Genomic DNA, 25013 nt, shown 5'->3' with positions numbered 1-25013 from the left:
TATCTACAAGCCAGCCTGCTGTAATTTCAAAACTCTACTTGGCATGATCTGTTCAATGAGTCATCTATGCAAAAGCTGTTCATAGTCTTGAGAAATGACCAACGAAGAAATAGCATGGCACACAAATCACAAACCACCACACAGGAGAGCCACCAGCTTTTGCTCCCATAAACTCTGCCTTGTGCTTAGAGTTTTGGCAAAGGCCTACTTACTGCTTTGGGAATCTTAACCAACATTGTCATCATAAAAAAGTCCCATCTCTACGCACTGAATGGTACCTTTAAGTGCATTACAGTAAGATTTTTACCTGTGTTTTTAACCTTAGCAACATCTACTTCCTATATCCACAGGTATGTCACCTTGTTAATTAAGAAGAATGTAGCTTGGCATGGTGGTGCACATTTGTAATCGCAGCACTGGGCAGACTGATGCAACATAGCAGTAAATTGGAGGTCAGCCTGGGCTACACATAAAAAGAAGCATTGATAATATAATGCTAAAAGTCAATGTCTTTGGTAAACCATTCTGCATACATATAGTTCTTTAATGTGCAGGAAGATATCACTAACTCTTACTTTAAAAGAATGGAACATATCAAAGGATTTTCTTTATTTTTATTTTTTCTCAGATGTGCATATATGTGTGTTGGTGTGTGCAAGTGTATGTGTGCCAACGCACATGTGTGGAGGTTGGACCTCTCTTAGGATTGACCAAAGCACATGGGTGGAGGTTGGACCTCTCTTAGGATTGACTACAGCACATGTGTGGAGGTTGGACCTCTCTTAGGATTGACCAAAGCACATGGGTGGAGGTTGGACCTCCCTCAGGGGTTGGTTGGTCCTTCCACCTTGTTTAAGATAGGGTTTCTCTTTTTGTTGTTCACTGCTACATATGACAGGCCAGCTGACCTGAGAGATTCTGGAAATTCTCCTGACTCCACCTCCCATCTTGCCTGAGGAACACTGGGATTAGAGACGTGCACTATTGCACCTGGCTTTACATGGGTTCTGGAGATTAGAACTCAGATTCCCAAGCTTGCAGAGAAAGCATCATATCCACTGAGTCATCTCCTCTGCTCATCAAAAGCTTTTTAAAAAATAAAAACTAGGTAATCTAGACTAAAACATAAAGCAAACATCTGTACATATGTCAAAATGCTACTTCATACCCTATAAATATATCCAGTTATTTACCAAGACTAATGGTATTGAGGTAGAATGAATAGATGAGTTAGAACTTTTATATGGGAACTTTATTGTGCCTAAAATTTTTTCAAAAAAAAAACACATCACCTTTCCATGGTGAAGTGTGTTGGGCTTCGAATTACAATAAAACCAGGTGATGGATGTTCCTCAGCTTCTCGTGAGAGTTAGTACTTTGGGACTTTTGTCTAGGTGTTGGTGCAAAGAAAAGTGCTTCGACACAGTCTCTCTAAGGCTATTTTATTTACAAAAGTAAAAGGCTTGTTTAACATAACCACTTTCACTTAACATAAATTCTTACAAAACAAGATAATTCTGGAAAGAGTGTTTTTTCATAAGTTGGTTATGGTGTATTAAATTTGTATCAGTACTGTTACTTAGAAGTAAGTTAAGGTGGTATCTGCAGGCATCACAACTTTGTGGTACTGGCTCCACATATTGGAAAACTTTTTGTATTTTTCACTAATAAATTTAAATCCAGAATAGGGTGATATGCCTTATTCTAACAGGGCTCACATTTAAATTATGTCATTTACTTAATGTGGAGGATCCAAAGTATACATAATCACTTCCTTAGGGTTACTTCCTTCTTGGGCTGTTTGAGTTAAAAGCACCATGCTTTAAAGACTTTAAATGAAGAGCAGGAGGAGGAACAGAAATAGTGCCCACAAGCAGTTAGGACAAACTAGTAATTAGGAAACATGCAAGTTTACCAAATGGCTTTTACAACTAAGAAACCTTTCTTCACTTGTTGGATTCAGACATTCATTCCCATATCAATCTTTGGAACTAGCTTCAAACAGATGGCCTCTTGACTATATGTCACAGAACATTCAACTTTACATAAAGATATGTTACAATAAATAAATGGGAGAAACAAAATTCAGAAATGCAAAACAACAAACAACGCACTGAAAAGAAAAGCCTTTCTCTGCCACACTGTCAAAGGACAGCACTCTATAGACAGCTGAGAAATGGATGAGAGCTACTTATATCAACTGTGATGCTGTGCAACCCTCCAAGTTTACCCACCTTCACCTGAGGAGAGTATCATGCCCATCTGTGGGTCCCACAGTTTGAGAGAAATTGCAAGAATACATAAGCACCGAAATAAAAGTTGGAGGTTCTCATAGAGCAGTGGCTAGAGTTGAGGATTTAGGTTAAAAATCCTAGGCTCTCACTCTAGCTCTGCCATTAGTCATCTGAGTGATCCAGGAAAAACACTTCATCTTTCTCAGTCTTAGTAACCACCTATAAAGATAGAAAAATAATAATCACAATGATGGACTGGGCTATAATTCAGTGGCAGAGTGCTTACCTGATATGTAGAAAGTCCTGTGTTCAACTCCCAGCACCACACAAATAAACAAAGCAAAGCAGAGGGAGATGGGGAGTAGATGGCAGAAACAGGACCTGACCAAACAGAGGAGGCAGTATATTATCAAACCTGTTGCAAAGTCTAAAACCCAAAGGTAAGGAGTTATTGTGTTTTAAATAGGACTGGACAGATGGCTTAGCAGTTAAGAACATGTACTCCTTTCCAGAGGACCTGGTTCAGAGCACCAGGTCAACTATCTCACAATCTCTGTAACCCCAGCCCCAAGGTACCCAACGCCATCTTCTGACCTCCACAGGTAACTACACTCAATTGCACAGCTCCCATATATACACATATGTGCATATATGTATAATTAAGAAAATAGTACAAATAAGGGGTTGGAGAGATAACTCAAAAGCTAAAAACACCTTTTACTCTTGCAGAGGACCCAGGCTCAATTCCCAGGACCAACATGATGTGTCCCAACAATCCATAACTTTAGTTCCTGGGCATCTGACACCCTCTTCTGAATGCCACAGCAGGCATGGATGTGATACACATATATGCGTTCAGTCAAAAGAATCATTCACATAAAATAATAAAACTAAAAGAAAATAATGAAAAAATAAAGTTCTTTAAAGAAGTATGTTTAAAATAAACAAAATGTGCAAGCAATCCCAACTAGTTTCCAATCAACTGTCAGCAACACAACAAACGTTTGCGTGCAGACTTAAGCTCTAGTTCAGGAACTAAGTGTGTAGAAGGATGAAAGACAGGGTAATTCCTGCCATCCAGCTTTCCTGATGAGGCTGGCAAAGCACACGTATAAAACCACATAGAGAAATGAGTAGATAGCCTCACAAAGAGGCAGGAAGGCTGGGAATATAATATAACTGAGTTGGTACAGTGCTTTCCTAGCATGTACATGGGCATTTGAATCCCCAGAACAGCATAAATTGGATGGAGGAGAGGCCAAAAGATCAGAAATTCAAGGTCATCTTATGCTTCAGTTTGAGGCCAGTCTGGGCTACATAGATAATGTCTCAAAAGCAGGCTGTGTGTGTGTGTGTGTGTGTGTGTGTGTGTGACACAGGCTTTACAGCAAAGGTAGGATTAGCCCAGCACTCATGAGAGGGTCAACTGTGGGCTATAGAAGTTCTGAGAATGCTTCAGTAAGACTAAGCTTTAAGGAATGTGGCCATTTGAATGAGAAATGTCTCCCACAGTTCAGAGTATTTGAACAATTGGTTCCCAGCTAGTGGCACTGTTGGTTGGGTGGCTCTGGGACCTTTAGAAGGTACAGACTTGCTGGAGGAAAAACATCAGTAGGGGTGGGCTTTGAGAGTTCATAGTCTCACCCCAATTATCTTTGTGTTTTCACTTGAAGAGATGCTCTCTCCGATTCCTACTTTGGCCTCCTGTTGTCATGGCTCCCTTGCTATTATGGACTCCCCCTTGAGAACCATAAGCAGAAATAAACTCTTCAATAAATTGCTTTGGTCATGAATGACCAACACATATATAAGGAAAGAGGAGGAAGGCTTGCCTTTCCAGCTGGAGGCATGCTGTAAGCGAAGGCCTCAGAGTGCCAAGGATTTGATTGGGGGTTGCAGAAACATTTGGTAGGAGTTAAGGTTGGAAGGTAAGTTGGTTGTGAGGCAAAGTGGCATTTTGCCAGTGTCCCCAGAGGAGCTTTGCAGGCTGTCCACAGATAAGCCCCATTTGATTGGCTGGTGCATGAGCCATCCCAGTTATTACATACCATCACCCCTGGGGGTAAGGTTGTGTAGGCACGGAGGCCAAGCAAACTCGAGACAGGGAATGCCAAGTTAAGGAGTTCAGATCTTATCTTGTCAACATTAGGCAGCCAGTTATAGGTCTTTACCCAGATGACTAAGTTGCTGAAAGTGCTTATAATGAGATCCATCAAACATTGGGCTATGGACTAGATGGTGGAGAAAGAAGCCATAGGGTGGGGATAATTAGGAGGCTGTGAGGTAGTTTGGGGATGGAAAGGTGGTCGTGTGTGTGTGTGTGTGTGTGTGTGTGTGTGTGTGTATGTGTGTGTGTATTTGTGTGTGTGTGTGTATGTGTGTGTGTATTTGTGTGTGTGTGTGTGTGTGTATTTGTGTGTGTGTATTATGTAATAAAAGACCCGTTTCTTTTCCAAAGTCCATGGCTGCTGGTACAGTTGTGAAGTGTTGAGTACACACTCTACATGTGTTTATCAGTGATAAGGAGTTATGGGAACACCATCAGGTACACAGAGGTGAAGCAAGGACCCATGTGTTTCGTGGGGAGAAGGTTAAAGGCTAGAAACACTTGTACTGTTGCATTAGTCACCTTTCTGTTGCTGAGATAAAACATCATGACTGGAGGAAGAAGGGGTTATTTTGACTTCCAGTTTCCAGAGTGTTAAGAGTCCATCATGGTGGGGAAACATGGCCAGCAACAGGCATGGTGACTGAAGAAGGAAGCTGGAGAGATTATATCCAGCGAGCACAAAGCAGAGAGCAAACTGGAAGCAGGACAATGCTAAAAGCTCCCAAAGCCAGCCGGTAGTGATAAACTTCCTCCAGCAAGGCCACATCTTCTCAGCCTCCACAAGCAGTAACACTAACTAGAGACCAAGTATTCCAATACTGGGGCCTATGGGAGACCTTTCTCACTTAAGCTGTCATGACTACAGCATCCTCCAGGTTTGAAGGTATAGAAAATATGACCAATGGAAGTTCTACTCTGTTTTTCCGTATGATGGGCTTGACTTAGGAAACTTGTTTGTTTTCCTTGTTCACTAAGCCCCCTAAATACCATTTGCTTTTTCTGATGTTGTTTCTATGTGCAGTTCTTTCTTTTTAGAAGTTAATTTAATGTGTTTGAGTGTTTTGCCTGGATGCCATCAGATGTCCTAGGTCTGGAGTTATAGATGGTTACGAGCTGTCATGTTGGTGCTGAGAATCAACCTAAGGAATCTTCAGGAAGATGAGCCATCCTCCCCCATTCGTATTTCTAAGAGCAAAAGCTTGCATTTCATTGACTAAGTGAAAGCTGCTATTTGACACTTGTACTGTATGTGAGAGATTTGTAGAGGAAGAACTAACAAAGAGCAAGGAGGGATAGGAGAAACTACTTCTGTAAAGTGAATTTTAGGATTTTCCTTGAAGTTTGAAGAGATTGCTTGGTCTTAGCAAAGCAGATTTATCTAAAGAGATAGAGGTACAGCCTTCATCGACTGCATCATGCTTTCTAAACTGCAGTTCACCATCTGTAAATAGGGAAGGAAAGCAATTAGGGTTCCTAAAAAACATATATAGACAAGCAGAAGACAGTTCATGGTGATAGGAATCAGCATGTTTTTTGTTTTGTCTTGCATTGTTCCTTTTTGTTTGGGTTTGACCTGAAAGTCATTAAGTTCACTAGGCCAGCCTGAGCTCAAGATTGTTCTCCTTGGATGACATAAGTTAACCACAGAGCAAGTACTCTACAACTCACCCACAGCCCTGGTCTGAACACTTATTTTTAAGTGTGTGTGCCTATAAGAATGGGCAGAAGTTATTTTCTTTTTAAAAAAGACTTTATTTTCATTTTTATTTTTATATGTGTGTATTTGTGGGTGTGTACCTGTGTGTATATAGACATGTGTGTGCAGGTGTCTAGGGAGTTCAGAAGGGGCCATCAGATGCCAGGGAGCAGATATTACAGGCAGTTGTGAGCCAATGGATGTGGGTGTTGAGAACAAAACTCGAGGCCTTTGTAAAAACAGTAACTACTGTATCATCCCAAGATGTATTTCTAATGAGAAGTTAAAAATGTTGGAAGGTCACTCACTGCCCAATAATATCTTTTTCCTCAAAACGAAGGAAAGTCTTCTAAAATTAGTCAACAAAGCTGTATTAAATGAAAAAAATTTGACTGGTGATGTAGCATAGAGGTAATACACATGCCTCATCTGTTCAAAGTTCTGGGTCCAATCCCCAGTTCCGATATATATGTATGTATGTATGTATGTATGTATGTATGTATGTAATGTATGTATGTGTGTATACATATATATTACTATATATAATGTTACATATTATATATATGATATGATACTGCATATTATATATGTATATATATATAATATTTATTCTTATCAAACCTCTATTTTTTAGTCTCGGTCTCTCTGTCAACCTTTTACATATTCTCTATGACTTTCCCTTGCTCATTTTTGTGTACATTAGGTTTGCATATTAGCAATTTTGTGATAGGAAGTAATTGTGGCCTTCATATAAACAAACTGCTAAAAACAGCATTGCTGAGTGCAGTGCTTGTTTAGCAAATATTAAACCATGAGTTTTCCAAAGGAAGCAGCCCCTGCTTGTAGAATGCGCTACTTCCTGTGGTATGAGCATTCTAGCCATAGTCAGTTTCAAGCTAAGCTATGTCACTCAGTGCAAACTCAGAAGGAGACAGCATACTGTATAGTATTTCCATCATGGAAATGCATCAGATGAAAATGTAGTAATATTGGAAGTGGTGAGTTCTCTCTTTTAAGCGATGCTTACTTATAAGTTACTTATTCAATTCTTTTTGTGGCAGGGATGTGACCTAGGGCTTCACACAAGCAGGATGAGTGCCTTTTCACTGAGAGGCACTCCAGCCTTGTGCCTGACTCTTTTATACAATTGTGTCTAACGACAGGCTAGTGAAATTTACCTCCAACACAGTACTGTCCTGGCTCACCTTCTCCATCATCCCTCTGTCTCTACTGCCTGCTGGACAAGTTGCTCCAATCCCTTCTGTGAGAAACCACAAACTCAAACGACTGAAACCTAAAATGCTTTTCTGTCTGAAATTCCTAACACACAAGTCTCCTTCCCTCTTGACTTCACCATTTCTATTAACTGTGTCTCCAGCTAATTCAACAAGCTAGGGACTCTTAGAGGGTTCTACTTATGCAGTGTTCCCCACTCTGCCTCCTTTTCATTTCAGTTGGATTACTGGTCCTTCAGACTCACTAACTGGCCTCTTCTCATTCCAATCTAAACTGCCAATTATTGTGTTAAATTAATATTTCAAATGCAGAGCTCTAATAATATAGCTTGTCCATTCAGAGATAGACACACAGACACACACAGAGCTGTTCTTCAAAGTTCTCCTCAGGCCCAGGAACTGGATATCTCCATGTTCCCCAAGCTTGGAGCATGTCCTGTAATTTGTGATTCATTTCTTTGGCCCAAATCACTCTTCCCCTTCCTGTTCCTAGAAAGACTCAAACCTTTGATTCAAGACTCGATTCAAGCATCAACGAAAGAATGTGTGCTGGTTGTTATGGGGACATACAAGTCAGTTGAAATCTGCCAAATAGAAACAAACAAGATATGCCTAATCCAGCAATCATTTAAAGATAACAATACATTTGGTCACCACCCTTTCTGGAGGCTCCACGACCCATAGTGCACCAAGGCAGAACTTGCTTCATTGTTACCATTAAAAGGTTTGCTGGGAGTCAACATGGGGTTTATCTCAAACCTATGAATTTCAATTATACATGCCACAGCTGTTCTTCATTAACTGACAGGACCAAGAATTGTGTGTAGTTTAACCATTTGGTATTTACTATAATTATTTCTCTTTTAATGCTGTGAGCAAATTGGGTTGAGGGAGTAGGAAAGGCGGGTGGTAGAGACCTGGCACCAATGGACCCAGGGCTGTGACTAACATTGATAACATTCGCCTTTGAGATGCTGATTCTTTAGAGATCAGAAGTAAAGCATCAGGAATTCAGAACTTCTCTACCCATCTCTTCCTTTAGCCTCCCTCCAACATTGAGAGTAGAGTAAGGGTTTCTGAAGCTTGTTTTTGAGAGGGAAAAACCACAAAGGCCTGCAAGGGACCAGCGATTCCTTTTTCTTTGTGTTTCAGATAAGAAGCTAAGCAAATAGCTTGGCACAGCCCTCTTGATCACCGACACTAACATCCCTATGAAGATGAGCTGTGGAGAGCTGGACCACTTAGCCCAGGAAAGATGAAAGGCCATGGGAGCATACTTGCAAAGGTAAAAGCATATGGAGACAGATGAGATGGTCACTGGTGGTCCAGAGATTTCTCCCAGGAACACCATTTGAACACTTGTTGAAATGTGCAGTGTTCGGTACTGCCCCAAACCTACTGAATCGGACTTACTATGGGTCAGGTCAGGGCCCTGTGTTTTTCTTGGGTGTGGCCAGTGCTTCCGATACACATTCAAGGCTGAGAGTCAGCACAGCCTGGGGGTGGTCAACAACCTTTGGGTTTAAAAAATTAAAAATAAGGTTTTATTTTATTCTTACATTACTAGAGTTTGGAAAGAAAGAAGAGAAGGCAGAATGGCGGGAGGAAATGGAAGAAAATACAACCCAGGATTAAAGTCTGAAACATTTCCTTTTAACATCTTGTCCTTTACAGAAACATTTTCTTACTTGTGAGGTGCATCCCAACAAAGAGGATGCATCTGAGCTTAGTCCTATCCCTGTCCTGCAGCAGCTAAAATACTTGACTTATGAGATTATAAAATAAACAAATAAATAAATAAAAATAGAGTGATGAAATAAAAAGTTATTATCTAAAATAAATTTACCCCTCTTATAAGTGGAGGGAGGAACATATAAAATCAGTCACAATAAGCATTCTGCAACATCTTTAAAAATATTTTTTCACCTAGACAGGAATTTTAATAATAACATTTGAATATTATGAATTCCCAAAGCCACATATAAAAAATTTACAAAGGCAATAAAATGTGAAATAAGTATTTTCTTGTACTTAAAAGTGTTTTGCTTTTCTTTTTTTAAAAAAAAAAAGAATCATAAAGAACTTTGCAAAGGAGGCTGTGAAATCACTATAAGGGTTCAAAGACTCAGGAATGGAAACCATTCCAGTCAGATGGATAAAGTAATGCCAAGGCAGACTACAATTCCTTTAGGGGTAAGTAGCTCCTAGATGCTTGTCTTAGATTTGTAAATGTTTATTTTTGGTGTGCAGAAAATTAATTATGGAGTCTATAAATAAGTATTGACTTCAAATCTGTATTAACTTGCAGGTGACTTGCCGTAGTGAACTCTTGGCTGAAGCTTCATCTCACAACAGCTTTCCTCTGCTTTCTTCTCTCCTGAAGAAAAGGTAGCAAAGCCTTAGGAGCAACTAAACTGCTCTGAAATGTTTTCAGAAAGATTAAGCTATAATACCTAATTTTAAGAAGCAACGTTTCAAACACCAGATAAAGTCTTGAAACCCAGCTTGCTTCACCATGTAACAAAATTATGACTCATTTCAGTAAGAACGTGCTTTTTTAGTAAGAAAAAAAAAATGCTTTCTGAGCTAAGTTTGAACAGCTAGGGCACTTGGGACACTCACAAACCCAGTCAGCAGAAGTCTCAAACTCCTAAAAGATTAAAGGCAAAATAAATCGGTGTGCATTGAGAATGAAAAGAAAAAAAGTCCCCAAGGGTACTGATTTATAAACAGAAGTAACGCTAAAACTCCCCTGAAATCCCCCAATTGACAATCCTTATAAACTCAACACTTCACACTTTGCTCCTCTGGGAACCTGTAAGGAGGTAGCAGGAAAGCCTTTGCTGACTTACAGCTGGCAAAACTTCAACTTTCACCCACCACAGCACTGACTCCATGTAGCTCAGTGGTTCTCAACACTCCTAATGCTGCAACCCTTTCATACAGCTCCTCATGTTTTGATGACCCCCAACCTTAAAATTATTTTCATTGCTACTTCATAACTGTAATTGTGCTACTGTTATGAATCTGATATGCAGGACACCTGACATTTGACCCTTGTGAACAGGTCCTTAGACCCAGCCAATGAGTCGAGACCCACCGGTTGAAAAACACTGGTTTAGCTTTTAAAGGCAGGAGTTACTGAGAACTGCTAGGGGCTGGTTGTTTGGGATCCAGTGGGTATGCTCAGCAGGTGTGTGAGGCCAGACATGAGTGCTCTAAGCAGGACGCAGAGGTGTCAGTGGTGGGCACCGCCTGAGTGGGTGGGGCCGGGGCGTGTGCCTAAGTGAAGGAGGAAGGGCCTATGACAAAACGTAGGTGGTGTGTGGGTTGCAGGATCTGTGAGGGGAGTGGAAAAGAGCCCGGGGCCCGATTTGCCAAAGGCTGCAGCTATAGGTCGGCTTGTGTTTTAGTATCCTTTGCCACTTATTAGTGAATTTAAGATGTCCCTTTAAAACGAAAAGTGGAAAGGTAGACCTAGTCAAACATCTTTGGGGGGAAAAAGTATGTTCCCATTCTCTATTCAACCGGTCGTCTTTCTATCGCCTTGTGGGGAGAGGGGGGATTAAAACAGTTTAAACTCTTCTCCCTGGAAGCTGGTGGGAGCAGTTTAAACCTGTCGGGGTGGGGGCTGAGGTTCCAACCTTCAACTCAGGAGTTTCCCCCACCCATTCGGATGCCAGTGAGTGGAAAGAGCCGCTGGTTCGGCTCGGGAGCCCTGGAACCTGAGGAGTGGAGCGACCGCGTTGCGACTGCCGCAGCCCCCCGAAAGCCGCTTCAGCGGACCCGGCGTGGGCCGGGCCACCCGGACCAACGAGCGGGGTTTGCACAGGAAAAGGCGCCGCGGCGGGCCCGGGCTACCCCTCCCCAGTTCGGGCTCTTTGCCCGCCCGCCCGCTCGCCCGCCGTCCCAGCCTCGCTACGCGCCAGGAGCAGCACCGCGGCGCGAGAGGCGACTAGGAGCGGCGACCAGGCGGGCTGCAGCTCGGGCGACCGCGGAGGCGGCGGGCAGGGCGCGTGCGCACTGCAGGGGCGCCAGATTTGGCGGGAGGGGGAGTGTCCAAAGCTCTTTGTTTGATGGCATCTGTTTACAGAGTTACACTTTAATATCAACCTGTTTCCTCCTCCTCCTTCTCCTCCTCCTCCTCCGTGACCTTCTTCTCCTCCCCTTTCTCCTAAGAAACTTCGCCCCGGCCGTGCGGAGCGCCGCTGCGCAGCCGGGGAAGGACTCAGGCAAGGCGGAGGGCAGCGGGAGGCGGCAAGCGGTGCGGTCCCCGGGGCTCTTGGCGGAGCCCCGGCCCGCCTAACCATGGCCCGGAGACCCCGGCACAGGTAACTGGGAGCTGGGTGGGCGGCCTCGGGCAAGGGCGCGCGGGGACCCAGGCACCTGGGAGCAGGTGGGAATACCATCCCAGATCGTTTGCGGGGTTGTCAGTCGGTACCTTGGTGGCAGAAGCCACTCTGGAGATGGATGAATGAAAAACGCTGTGCGGCGAGAAGTGCACCCGCACTGTGGGAAGCACGCCCAGAGACTTTTTTTTTTTTTTTTTTGCAAGTTGCATGGGGATGTATTTCTCTTTGGGGGAGAAAATTCTTTTTTAAACTAGCACGTTTTCAGCCAAGGACAGAACGGTTCCACCAGACCCGGGGAACCCACCAGGTGTTTGGCTTGATGCCCCGAGTGTCGGCGAGGGAGTAGCAGCCTAATTGCTGGATGCATTGAGATGTTTTTGCACTTGGAGTTGAAGAGCATATGGCAGATATAGGAAAAGGCCGGATTGTTTAGTGACTGCAGGTAGTTCATTTAAATTTCATTCATTCATTATGGAGGCAAGAAAGGTGTCAGCTGACAGGCTGCTGCAAAAATTTTAGGGGGGTAAAATGGGTTTGCAGATTGTTTCAAACCCTGTTTTTGAAGATTCGAGTACTTGTTCTGGGAGAGGCTTTTATTTCAACTGCAAACGTTACACGCGCCCGCGTCGCACATGTCACCGCACTCACTCATCCGGGTGATGGGTGCAATCCTTTTCCATTTTGGCCTCATGTTTGGGAAGAGAGATCAGAAACAGAAGGGAGCGCTGGTCGGAACTGTCAGTTGCTAGCAGCTTAGGACCTGCGGGCCCCGGGATTTCCCGAGGACACACCGGGGCTCCCAGCGAGCAACGGATGCAGGGGGTTGGCTCGGTGGCGGTCGTCGCTGGCGCAAAGTGCTGGAGGCCAGCGGCACCCAAGGCAGCTGCAGCGTCCCCGGGGCTGCTTCGCCGCGGCTCCCCTCCTGGCTGGAGAGAGAGGTCCAGGCGCCCCGCTCACACGTGGACACAGCTGAGGTCGGCCCTGCTCCCCGCACTCTGCTCCAGCTGCCTTAGGTAGCCCGCCTCTGGCAAGGCCACCGGACGACCCTAGAGAAAAGACGCTGGCAAACAACACACACACACACACACACACACACACACACACACACACACACACACACACACCACACACACACACACACACACACACACACACACACACACACACACACACACACTGAAAGAGAGAGAGTCAGTCTGTGGAGACTATCCTCCCGCCCGTCTTTCCACGGGTGGTTTGATTTTTGCTAAACTTAATCTGGTTTTTTTTTTTTTTGGAACCAGCAGGTACTGGCCCTGCCGGGCGCGGGCTCTGGGAAGTTGCAGAGATCGTAGGCGTGGGCCCTGCAGCGCACCCTCGGGCTGGGCCAGGCGGGGAGCGGCAACCACTGGGCGTCGGAACAAGAGGGGGGTGAATTGGGGAGACCTTGGATCTTGGCTCCCAGTGCCTGGCCCTAGGCCTGCTGCGCCGGTCCAAGTGCCACCCCTTAAAACGTTTCGCCTTTCGCTTTTGGGACCTAAACCGACAGCACCCGGGTCACCTGTTCCATAGAAAGCTGAAACCTGCACCGGGAGGAGGGAGTTGGGAAAGGGGTGCTCCTAGGAGGCGCGGTCCAGGCTCGGTGCCTTAAGGTTTAGTCTGTACGGGGCGTGGCCGCGCAGGTTCCCTGAGGCTCTCAGGTAGCCCGGAGGGGAGGCGGCAGGAGGGGCGGGAGCCTTGAACTTGACTCGGGGGAAGAGAAACCCGGCTGCGGGCTCCGAGCCGTTTCTTGCAGGGCGAACGTCAACTCGGCAGGGATTATTAACCAGGTCAGCGAAATGAGTCTGAACCCCTTTTCTAGAATCATGTAGCGGCCACAGGCACTTCCTCCCGTTCCCCTCCCTCTTCCCAACCCCCAGCAACTCTTTTTCGTTTCTTTGCACGGTTTGTTTCCTTGATAGAATGTAATATTCATAGTTGTACTCTTGTAACCACACAGGCTGTCGCAGGTGGAGGAATTGAGAGCATCTAGCCCGAAATCAGCCTTTGAAAGTCCTTTGACTGTTGGGTCTGAGATCTTGTCAGAGCAGATAAAGGAAAAGTTATTTCAGGTCCTTTGTCGAAATTAATCATGCTACTGAGGCGACCAGGTCATTTTAGAGCAAGGAAATCGCATGCAAAGCTCGAAGGCGAGCCCCTTGCCGAGACTGGACTCGCCCTACTGCCTCTAATAGCCCTTCAGGAGCTGCAAGAGTCAATTACCACATCTCACCCCTCAAGACTTTGGGTTTGCACATCACTCAGTGCTGGCTTTTTAAGAGGCACAGAAGTCAGTGGAGACATGCTCTCTGGAAAGTACCTTATAAAATAGAATCCACGCCCTAATGTGTAAGACAAGATCCACGAGAGGGAGAGAGAATTGTCCACAGAACTAGGGTTGACTGAGCTTTGCTTCTAGAACCCTGGTCCTGTGAGCCCAGTTCTTCCTCACCTGACTGTCGACTGCCCCCTGTGGGCGACTGAGTATGTTGCTTGTTTTTAGTTTAACCTTTGACTAGAGAAAAACCCAATTCTTTGCTTGGAAAATGTCCACAGTTCTGAAAGCGACATCTCCAGGTCTCACCAAACCCAAATGGCTAATGTAATGAGAGTTGTCTGTGGCTCCCCTTTCAGATTCCGTTGGCTTTCTTGGTATCCCTGATACTTAGCTGAAGGCTGCTTCTTTTGGAATTCCAAGGAGTTCCATAGCAAAAGGGAATTTTCACCCAAAGATGCTGATTTACAGTTCTGGGCTTATAATTTTCTTTCTTTCTTTTTGACTTTATAACACCGTTTTGTATATGAAGGGGGAATTTTTAATTATTGCTCAGGGGTCATTTACTGTCTCCTGTTTACTGTAGGAAACAAAACTGTTCTTGGTTCAAAGGATTAACACTAAGTGGGAAAAAAATGATTGCACATCATGAATACAGTTTAGTGGGATTTGTATGTGTGTGATATTATTTTAAGGGTAAATCACATCCTGCTACAATGCAGCATGAACCATCAGCTTGCTTCCCAAAAATAATAGTTTTAAATGATGAGAATCACTATTCAGGCATTTGGTAAACACTTTTGTTTAACTTGTAGGGGCTGGAAATATACATTTAATAAGTTAGTTCTGGAAGACAAAACCTATTATGAATATAACTTTGCTTTTTAAAAGTAATTTTATATAGTATTGTTTTGTATCATTTTATTGGTCTGGATTTGATGGGTTCTTAGGGTTTACTCTGGTGAATTTTAGTGAAGTTGTTAAGTGTATAATTTTTCATATCTTAAGTTTTTATAGAGAATGATAACTAAAACTAGACTGCAAAATTACTCTATTTGGTGTATGGTAAGTTTGGAGTTACTTCAGCAGTCATCAGAAGTCACAGTGTTACTCAACTCAGTAAAAGAAAAGGCTGTTTTGAAAACAGTAATTGTTTTAACCTGTAGATTTCGTCTGGGGGAAACCCTTGGTTTTTAATTAGGAACATCGTAAGATATTTTAGACATCATTCAGTCAGAGACAGAGAACAAGAGTAAGTAGGGTTCTGACTAGTCAGTACCCTAGTAATGTGCCGAGTTACTCTGGAAACTGTATTGTAAACACAGCCACAGGTTGACTCTACCAGACCCTGAGTTTTGAATGATTTGCTATTTATGTTAATTACAAAGCAGTTTGTTGGCTGCATCTTTTCCCCAGTTTTGAAACCTTTCCTGCCTAATTTTTCTCTAGTATTATGGACTTTAAGAAATGATCACAATTATACTTTTGAATGCATTCTGTCTTGATTTTTTTTTTTTTTAACAGAACACCAGCTCTGTCAGGACATAACTACTGGTTAATTGTGTTCAGAAACTACTTAAATGATTTGACATATGCCAAAGAGTTTGAGTATGCACTTATATAAAGGACATGGGCTCGTGTTCCTTTTATTGTCCTTAACATTGAGCTTTACACTTAGGCGTCCATTGGTTGGGAGGGTGCCAGATGTGTAACTTGTCACTGGTCTAACAGTAACAGCAGGTTCAAACATGCAGAGCAATAGAAAGTGCCAGGGCTCCTGGTGTCTCTGTGGATACCAGTAACAGCAGAACCAGTTTACAAACACTACAGCAGCTGAATGCAGAAAACAACCTCCTTGCGCAAGTTTGCAGAGTTTTATCCTTGTAGACTTTGGAAGGCTCACTGCAGAGTTTTGGTGTGAGTTTCGTAATCCAGCAGTTTAGATCCAATGCTTTCAGCCCATGTCTGTCCATTCTTATCTCTGCAGCATATACAGTAGCGATGAGGACGATGAAGACGTTGAGATGTGTGACCATGACTATGACGGGCTGCTTCCCAAATCAGGAAAGCGTCACTTGGGAAAAACTAGGTGGACCAGGGAAGAGGTAACTAGTCAATTTTATCAAAGCATAGAAAAAAAAAAAGTAGAGTCTGTAGTTGGTGAAAACAGAAATTTTAGTGAAGCTACATGTGCTCATCTGAAGACTCTTGGAGGGCTTAGCCTGGCATGCCGAACAGAATGTTCCTCCTCACCTCTGCCAGTATGCTCCTTCTGCTATCTGCTTCCAAATCTTTGCTGTTCTTTGAATGTTCTCAGCCTTCCTCTTTGTGGTTGCCTGTTGGTTTCTCATTCCAGAGCCCAGCCACTTCTTATTCTTTTCATTATTTCTGAACACATCGTAAAACTATTACTTGCTGCCATCTTTCAGGTTGGATGCATACCCATGTCACTGAGTGCATGCTTGGCTTTCTTGATGTTGTTTTATGTGTCTTTCCCAACATGCTGCAAATCTCTTGATCTTTGTGTTCTTTGAACTCCAAATCACTTGCTAAAATGTAGGATAATGGCAAATGTTCTCTGAGTAAATTAATTAGACCTATGTATATGAAAGATTATTCTAAAGACATCCAGTCAAGGGCGAGGATATGCCCACTTCTTTCAAGAGCAAAAATATAGTGTGAAGCATGATCATAAGTTATGAAGAAAGGTTTCTTCTTCTTTACTGAACTATGGAATCCGTTGTGTTCTAAAATCCTGAGGAAATCCTGAGAACAGGTAGACAAGAGGGTGGAGGGGACTGGCTGGGAAATTCATGGTCTACCTATCAAGATCAGGCACTTGGCTGCTCCTTTGGGATATGGAAGTTCTGTTGATAACCATGGTTTGCCTGTTCCTGTCTGTCTTGTCATTCATTGTGTGTGGATGGTATTTTTGCAGAAACCTATGAAAACTATTAAGGAATGTGTGATCTGGTAGGTGGTGATCAGTGTCTAAGCTGATGGAGCCAACTGTCTGACAATGGTGTCTTCTAGATTTTGATATATTTGGTCATTCATAAACTCTGAATGAATATATTGGTACAAAGCCTTAGTGTCTTTACTGAATTAAATACACCTTTGAGTGAAATATGTAAAATATCTTTGGCTTTGATATGAAAAAGGTTGAGCTAATGGGAACTCATCTTACTCAGAAGTCTTATCTTTTGCTATGGTTGAATGGCAACTAAGTTTAACATTGGAATTCACTTCCCCCCATTCAGTAAAAGTGTCAACAGTTACCATCTATTAAAAGCTAACACATGCCAGCCTGCACTGTTTTGCATAATGGTATTGTGTAATCTCCAGATAACCCTGTTGATACTGCCATTCCTATTTCACAGATGACAATATGAATCTGCTTATATAACTATTCAACAGCTGTGTCAAAGTAAAAGCTTCAGTGTGTCTGTAAATAAATCTATGCTCAGACCAGTGTGTTACATTAACATTGGCTTTATTTGGGTGCTTTTGGAAGCTCTTTTTTTCTGGATTGGATCATGAACTTGGTTCCTTTGTTCATTATAACTTGGACAGAGCTGTTCAGTAAACAACTGATATCCTAGGATTGCCTTTAAATGCCTTAGGATGAAAAGTTGAAGAAGCTGGTGGAACAGAATGGAACAGATGACTGGAAAGTGATTGCCAATTATCTGCCTGTAAGTTAGCTGTTATTTGTTTCTGGATTCAAAGAAAAGTTCTTGGCGAGTTTATTGAAATACTATGTATTTGTTCATGTAGACATAAGGGGGAAAGACCCATCCATACTTTTTATTTCTTGACTAAACAACATATAATTGAGGTTTCTAAATATACTATCAAGAGACTTTGGTTTTTTTCCAAAAATTGCTTCTTGTTTTGTTTTTATTCACCCTGATAACATAAGTTAGCATTCTGATGAGTTGCTACAGGGTAAAACTTTAAAGTTGGTATTTTCTCCAAGTTAGCTTCTAAAGTTCCCATTTTTATCCAAACCATATTTTTGTATGTGTATTTCAAATTTGAGAGTGCCTTTTGACTTATAACCCCACATCTGAATGATGAGTTGGGAGCCTAGGATTCCTTTACTGTCCTTCTGGTCTGGCCTGCCATGGGCTGGCCGTCCTGTCCTCTCTATTGCTATCACTTCCTACTTTTCCAAGCTCCCATCAGCTCCTAGAGCTTCCCAAACTGCAGCTCTTCCTAACTAGCAGTGTATTTGCCTAGAGTGCTGACTCCCTGGGTTTTTGATCTCCTGCACCACATAAACAAACAACAATTAAACAAAGCCCCAGCAGTTTGACAGACTCTCACACAGCAAGCGAACCAGCTTACCCCAATACCCAAAGGCTCTCCTGTCTGCTCTGAACTTACGGTTTCACTGTTCTTTCCCTCCACTACCCGCTGTTTCCTACTTCCTCCCCACCAGCAGGTTTTGTTGTATTCATTTCTGCTTTTTCTCCTCTGGGCTTTTCTTCCTGGAGATTTCACACCATAGAATGTTTTTGTTTTGTTTTGTTTTTTGTTTTGTTTTCTCTGGTTAAAAGTTCTGAGCATCCTCCAAAAGCCATGTCAAGAGCTTCTGGATGCCTCTGAAGAAAGCAGTGTCTCATTTTAAGGGGTCGTGTTTATCTTTTCCTTCTAAGATTGTAAGCTCATAGAAAGTGAGCAGCTTTTTATTGTTTTCATTCCTCTTAAATATAAGTGTGTGTGGTCCTGAGCTAAGCATCTCTTGGTTTGAATGGGAGACCCTTTAGTTCTTTCCATTGGATTTTCATTGAAACCCAGCAATATGGGATTTCTAGCAATAAGATGTTGATTTTATTCATGTGACACACCTATTCCCTTCATGAGTCACAGACTCCAATTTTAGATGGGACTTGGATATAGTCTTTAGTCTGTATGCACTGTGGGATAGCTGGGCTCTCTGTGCATGCCTTTAAATGTTCTTGGATGTTTGCACTATGTATTGTCCACATACAGTTCACATTGAACAAGTCTTCATGTGCTCATCACATTTTATCTTTGTGATGGTGCATGCTTTGTCTAGAGCCGGACAGATGTGCAGTGCCAACACCGGTGGCAGAAAGTGCTGAACCCTGAACTCATTAAGGGTCCCTGGACCAAAGAAGAAGATCAGAGAGTAAGTTCTGTTTCCATAATGTGTGAATTGTAGTTAAGAATATTTCTAAATCACATGTTCACCCCAAGGAAGCAATTTGAATGTACAAACAGAAAGTGATCCCACATAAAGTCCAGTGGGTGAAAACAGATTTCTTTTTAGTTCTCTAAAGATCTTCACATTGAAGCTTGCTGACACTGACTCATTCTGTAACATTAAAACACAGATTATTTTTGTGTTTATCTGAAGGTGATAGAGCTGGTACAGAAATACGGTCCGAAACGTTGGTCTGTCATTGCCAAGCACTTGAAAGGGAGAATTGGAAAACAATGTAGGGAGAGGTGGCATAACCACTTGAATCCAGAAGTTAAGAAAACCTCCTGGACAGAAGAGGAAGACAGAGTTATTTACCAGGCACACAAGAGACTGGGGAACAGATGGGCAGAGATCGCAAAGCTACTGCCTGGACGGTAACACTTTGTCAAAGATACATGGATTGGGAAGAGCAAGGGGGTGGTCATGGGGCATTCTAAGTGGGTGAATGAACTACGCCCTATCAGTCATAGTCATTTCGTTAGCTAGACTGGAATCATCGAGTTTGAGGAATGGAAAAGAGATCTTGGAATTTTTTTATGGAGCACACTTCTTGTCACCTCAGTACTGAGCCTTGAGACAAGACTTTTATCCTCAACTTTCACTTCTCCATTGGCAAAATGAATATCAAAGCATTTGTGAGCTGAAGAACTCTAGGTACCTAGACGGAAACCAGACACATAGGGTTTGGTCCCAGCCTGGTGAGTGACCGGTAATCATTTTGGTCATTTCTCCACTGTAGCAATATCCATTTTCCTAACACCTCATTGATTACTGTGTTTTCCAGTGACTAAAAAGGGCTATACATGTAGAATTGTCATGCCTATTTCCAGTTTTTGTCTAATTTCAGTGTCATGCCTTCTTTTACTGAACAAGGCAGGAAAATCATGACAGCTCACCTTTGACCCATTGTCTATATTTAAATATTATGTATGTAATTGATTTTGATCTATTTTTGAGGAATACGTGCACTCTGAATTTTAAAATAAAAACATATTAGAAGTATTTCAATTCTTGAGCTTCTTAACCCCCGGGGTGGAGGAAGGGTTGTTCCAGAGATGGTTTATTTAGTATCTCCCATTGTTGCATCTCCCCCACTTGTGGCTTGAGAGCCTCATGGATCTGGTCAAAGGAGATCTTTCCTCCCATGTGGCCTCAGGGTATTCTGTTGACTTTCTAAAAAGTAAAGGGTCACCTGGACTTCCTCTTTTTTTAACACACTTTTCTCCACCCCCATGGAAATAGCAAAAAGGAGACTTGAATGTTGTTTGTTTGTTTGTTTGTTTTTGAGTGTAGAAACTCTCTTGAGAGTGGAAGAGTTTATAGCAAACGCTTTGCAATCTGAAATCATAGTAGACAGCGCAGGCCTGTAACCCCAGCACTCACCTGTGAGGTAGAGGCCAAAACCCGGAACTCAAGGCTAGCCCCGACTACTACCCTGTCTTAGGAAAATAACCTCCACCCCTACCAAAAGACAGAAAATATGCTGCACTAGCATATTTCATTTGGGATTCTGTTGAGACAGGTGGAGCATCATCCATTGCTGTTCCCATGCTTGGCTAAGTCCCCACGGCTCCACAGTGGTGCTTGACCCTGCTAAGCCATAACTTAAAGACTTTATATAACAGCTGGGGCTTTAAGTTATATTAAAGATAAGATTATATATACATGAGGTCAGACCCGAGAGAAGGGTTATTATATTCAACATCCACCCTTACCAAGAAGTCAGAATGCTAAAAAGAAAACAAAATTTGCAGAAAATTCAAAACATCCCTGATTGCAATTAGGCAGCAGGGCAGAAAAGACCAAGGCAATTCAAAGGAGAAAACAGAAGGCAGTCAGTGGACGCACAGAGAAGATTTCTTTTAGAGACAATTTTCTGTCAGTTAAGTGCACTGTGAATTAAAACTGTGGTGACGTTTGTATGTGGCGTGTTTCCGCACAGGACTGATAATGCTATCAAGAACCACTGGAATTCCACCATGCGCCGCAAGGTGGAACAGGAAGGCTACCTGCAGGAGCCTTCAAAAGCCAGCCAGCCCCCAGCGGCCACTGGCTTCCAGAAGAACAGCCATTTGATGGGCTTTGCTCATGCCCCAGCTTCCGCACAGCTCTCTCCAACTGGCCAGCCATCGGTTAACAGTGACTACCCCTACTACCACATTTCTGAAGCACAAAATGTAAGCCATTCCTGAGGAGAAAGAACTTAGTGGGAGCAAAGAGATGCTTATGTCAGGTCCAGGTCAGAAAAACTTGACAATTGTGTGCTCGCCTAGAAACTGCGTGAGTGTGGTCACAGATGGTCCTCAGGTAGACCCTCTGAGGGAGGTAAGGGAGGATACCCTTGAGTCTGACTTAAGTTTCTGGAAACAAGAATGGAAAGTAGTTCATCCTGAATAGAAGTAGTAATTTGATTCTAACTTTCTCTTCCAAATCTGACTTTAAGTTAGCTTTTGAATGTCTATGTCCTTAAATATAATAGGTGAATGCTGATAGGTTTATAGTCCAATATTTTTCTTTTTTTGAAATGAAAAATGGATATAATATTACATTTAAACTGCAAAGAGGTGATAGCTAAGCTCTGGAATACAATAGGAGATTATAAACTCAATTCTGGCAATGATCTAAGGGAAATGTGTTCATTTACAGGTCCAGTAATTGTTTACTTTCTTACGCTGGGTCAAGGGCATTGTGACATTGTTTCTGTGTTATCTTCCTTTACCCTCATTTGAACTGGGATCATTCCTTCCTCATGTCTAGACATACCTAGGGAAAGAAATCCTTCATGAGGAGGCTAAAGAGGAGAATACCAGAGATGGTTATCATAGAACTAATGATAAAAATGACAAAATTGCTGGGCGTTGGTGGCACACGCCTTTAGTCCCAGCACTCAGAAGGCAGAGGCAGGTGGATCTCTGTGAATTCGAGACCAGCCTGGTCTACAAGAGTGAGTTCCAGGACAGTTTCCAAGGGGGAAAAAAACAGGGGCGGGGGGAACAAAACTTGGTGGTGGTGGCACACACCTTTAATCCCAGAAGTTGGGAGACAGAGGCAGGTGGATCTCTGTGAGTTTGAGGCCATCCTGGTCTCCTGAGTGAGTTTCCAGGACAGCCAGGCCTATACAGAGCAGAGAAACCCTGTCTTAAAGAAAAGAAAAGAAAAGAAAAAAAAAAAAAAAAAAAGAATTACAAAGATCAAATGCAAATGTTATGTAAAACATATTCATGAATAGTTTTTACTTGGCTCTATCAGTTTCTTCAATTTGACTACAGAATTTCCAGAAAGGTCTCTGGTGAATGAATTATAAAAGCTTTTGTGCTTTTTATTAAAACTAAACATTGTTCTAAGAAAACTATCCCTGGTGACAGACAGCTACTGGTAACCATGTCTCCCAAAACTTCTTTCACACATTCATGAACACTTTTTTCCATTGGTCCTTTCTCTGGTTGAGGACTGCTTTCTGTTGGGATAGAAAGACACTTTTGGGTTTCTTTCCCTAAGTTTCTCAAGCTATTTAGCCATTTTAAAACACCTGGCTAAATTCCGAGTTAGAGAAGTTTTATTTGTTTAACCATTCCATGCATTTTATCACCAAAAGCCCCCACCGCACTGGTAAATGAATGACGTAGCCTTTGCTTTGCTCTAGGTCTCCAGTCACACGCCATATCCTGTAGCGTTGCATGTAAATATAGTCAATGTCCCTCAGCCGGCTGCTGCAGCCATACAGGTGAGATTGTCTGATGGTAAACCCACCAGCTGAGCAAGACACCACTTTTAAAGGGTTCTTTATTTCTTCCACATAAGCATATATTTTACAATCTGTAATAGAAAGGAAAGCTAACAGCCAGAGTTGGGGACCTACTTTGGGCCAGCCATTCACCACTGGTGGCTTCTGGAATTTTCTGAAGCATCCATGAGCAGGAGCTCTGGCCTCTGCTTCCATCTTATTGCCTTAAGTCTCATAGTATCTTGTGCAAGTCGTGGTGAATTTTTCGGGGGTGGTTCCCCATGGAGGCTCTCTGGGCCGTGTAAGGTACCTCACTCAGACCTCACCCTTTCCCTGCTACAATGGTAACTCTAGAGACACTATAATGATGAAGACCCTGAGAAAGAAAAGCGAATAAAGGAATTGGAGTTGCTCCTGATGTCAACTGAGAACGAGTTGAAAGGACAGCAAACATTACCAGTAAGTGTCACCATGTGTTGGCAACTTGGTCTCTGCACTCTTCCCCAGCCTGTTTCTCCTCTTCCAAAGATTGTAGCGGCCAAGTTCTGCGTATCCGTGACTCATGCTCAAACACCAGAAATGTCTGTTAATAAAAGTATTAGTCTCAGAATGTTAACTGAATCCGAAGTAGCCTAGCTGTTTGTTTTACAATAGAACCACAGTCCTTCAAAAGGACTTTCATCAATGGAAAGACTAGAACAGATAAAATGAGGGAAAAACCTGCATTTCAGCAAAGCTTTATACACATGTAGGGCCCATTTGTTTGAGTCATTTTCTTTTACTGTTATTTTCTTAGCCCTTATTTACATATTTTATAATCTCAGTTTCAATTTGATGCATATTTAGTATATGCATTCCTATTAGCAGTGATTGTGTGTTTCTGTATACATACATGTTCCACAGGTGTGTGTGTGTGTGTGTGTGTGTGTGTGTGTGTGTGTGTGTGTGTGTATGTCTCCAGGCCAGAGATTGACATCATGTGTCTTCCTTAATAGATCTCTCGATTAAACATTTTAATTTAATTGTGTCTGTGTGTGCGTACATGCTCGCACACTCTTTTGGAGGTAAGAGGACAATTTTCCGGAATCTATTCTTTTTTCTACCATGATCTCTGGGGACCAAACTCTTTTAACTGCCTAGCCATCTTGAGGGCCATCCACCTTATACTTTGAGACAGGGTCTCATGAAACCTGGAGTTTGCCCTTTTGGCTAGGCTCACTGGCCAATGAGCTCAACGTTCTACTTGTCCTTACCCCTCCAGCACTGGGGTTACAGACTCGAACTGCTGCTTGGAGATCAAACTAGATTCTTGTGCTTGCATGGTGGTCGGTCATCTTTCTCCCCAGTACCCATGCCCTTCCCTTTTTTTGTACTGATGGCTGAGCCTAGGACCTCACACAAGCTAGACAGCACTCTTCCCCTGAGCTCCAATCCTAGCCCTCATGTGGGCCATTTCTGAATCCTTGATTGGGCAACAAACTGCAAAGGTAGCTTGCACTTTGGAGCATATGTAGTTTACCCAAAAGAGTGAGTATGAGAGAAGTGATGCCCAGTAAGGATTTTTTTCAGGTGAAATTTCTTTTTTGTTGTTGTTAAATAATAAAATAACATGCATGTGGTAGTTCAGCCACTTTTGAACTTTAGTTAATGTTTTGCAATTTCTCCTCTTGCATGGTCATAAGAGGACTTCTGTTAACTTGATCTACTCTCCTAACCACATACACTCTGCAGCCCCTCCTGGCATCAGTGCAACCTATAGCCTTAAAAAAGAAAAGAAACAGCAGGACATGTGCAGATAAAAGCAGCAGCTCTAACCATCCAATTATTTCAGTGGCTTAGAATGCAAATAGGATCATTGGCAAGTCAGAGCAAACATGGGCAGTTTGCAAATTAAACTCAAATGGATTTCTAAAACACTCTAAGACTTTTGTATTTTCTAGCAGTCCCGAGGTTTTGCATTTGACTAAAATCCTAGCAACTGAAGCAATCCTATATGAACTAGTGAGCTATTGCGAAGCTGTCAAAAACGAAACATCTTGACAACTGTCTGGCTGGCGGCTGAGCTTGGATGTAGCAACTACTTTTTATCTTGCCTCCAACAGTATCTGATGCCTTGTGCAACATCATTGCTAAGTT

At 42.7% G+C, this 25013-nt stretch overlaps 1 protein-coding gene across 1 annotated transcript in view; it reads left to right on the top strand.

Moving 5' to 3' along the window:
• The first annotated feature begins 11326 nt into the window (after positions 1 to 11326).
• Myb (MYB proto-oncogene, transcription factor) overlaps positions 11327 to 25013 on the top strand; it is a 33926-nt gene continuing 20239 nt past the window's right edge. The window contains exons 1-8 of the mRNA XM_051175380.1: positions 11327 to 11606; positions 15908 to 16025; positions 17544 to 17615; positions 18986 to 19078; positions 19307 to 19527; positions 21096 to 21330; positions 22797 to 22877; positions 23232 to 23336. Of these exons, the coding sequence (XP_051031337.1) occupies positions 11584 to 11606; positions 15908 to 16025; positions 17544 to 17615; positions 18986 to 19078; positions 19307 to 19527; positions 21096 to 21330; positions 22797 to 22877; positions 23232 to 23336 (948 nt within the window). The 5' untranslated portion in view covers positions 11327 to 11583. The remainder of the gene's footprint in view (positions 11607 to 15907; positions 16026 to 17543; positions 17616 to 18985; positions 19079 to 19306; positions 19528 to 21095; positions 21331 to 22796; positions 22878 to 23231; positions 23337 to 25013) is intronic.

This window comes from Phodopus roborovskii, unplaced genomic scaffold (assembly GCF_943737965.1).
Source record: "Phodopus roborovskii unplaced genomic scaffold, PHOROB, whole genome shotgun sequence".
NCBI classification, from domain to species: domain Eukaryota; kingdom Metazoa; phylum Chordata; class Mammalia; order Rodentia; family Cricetidae; genus Phodopus; species Phodopus roborovskii.
The sequence above is the reverse complement of the archived record's forward strand: the minus strand, read 5'-3'. Positions and strand labels throughout refer to the sequence as shown.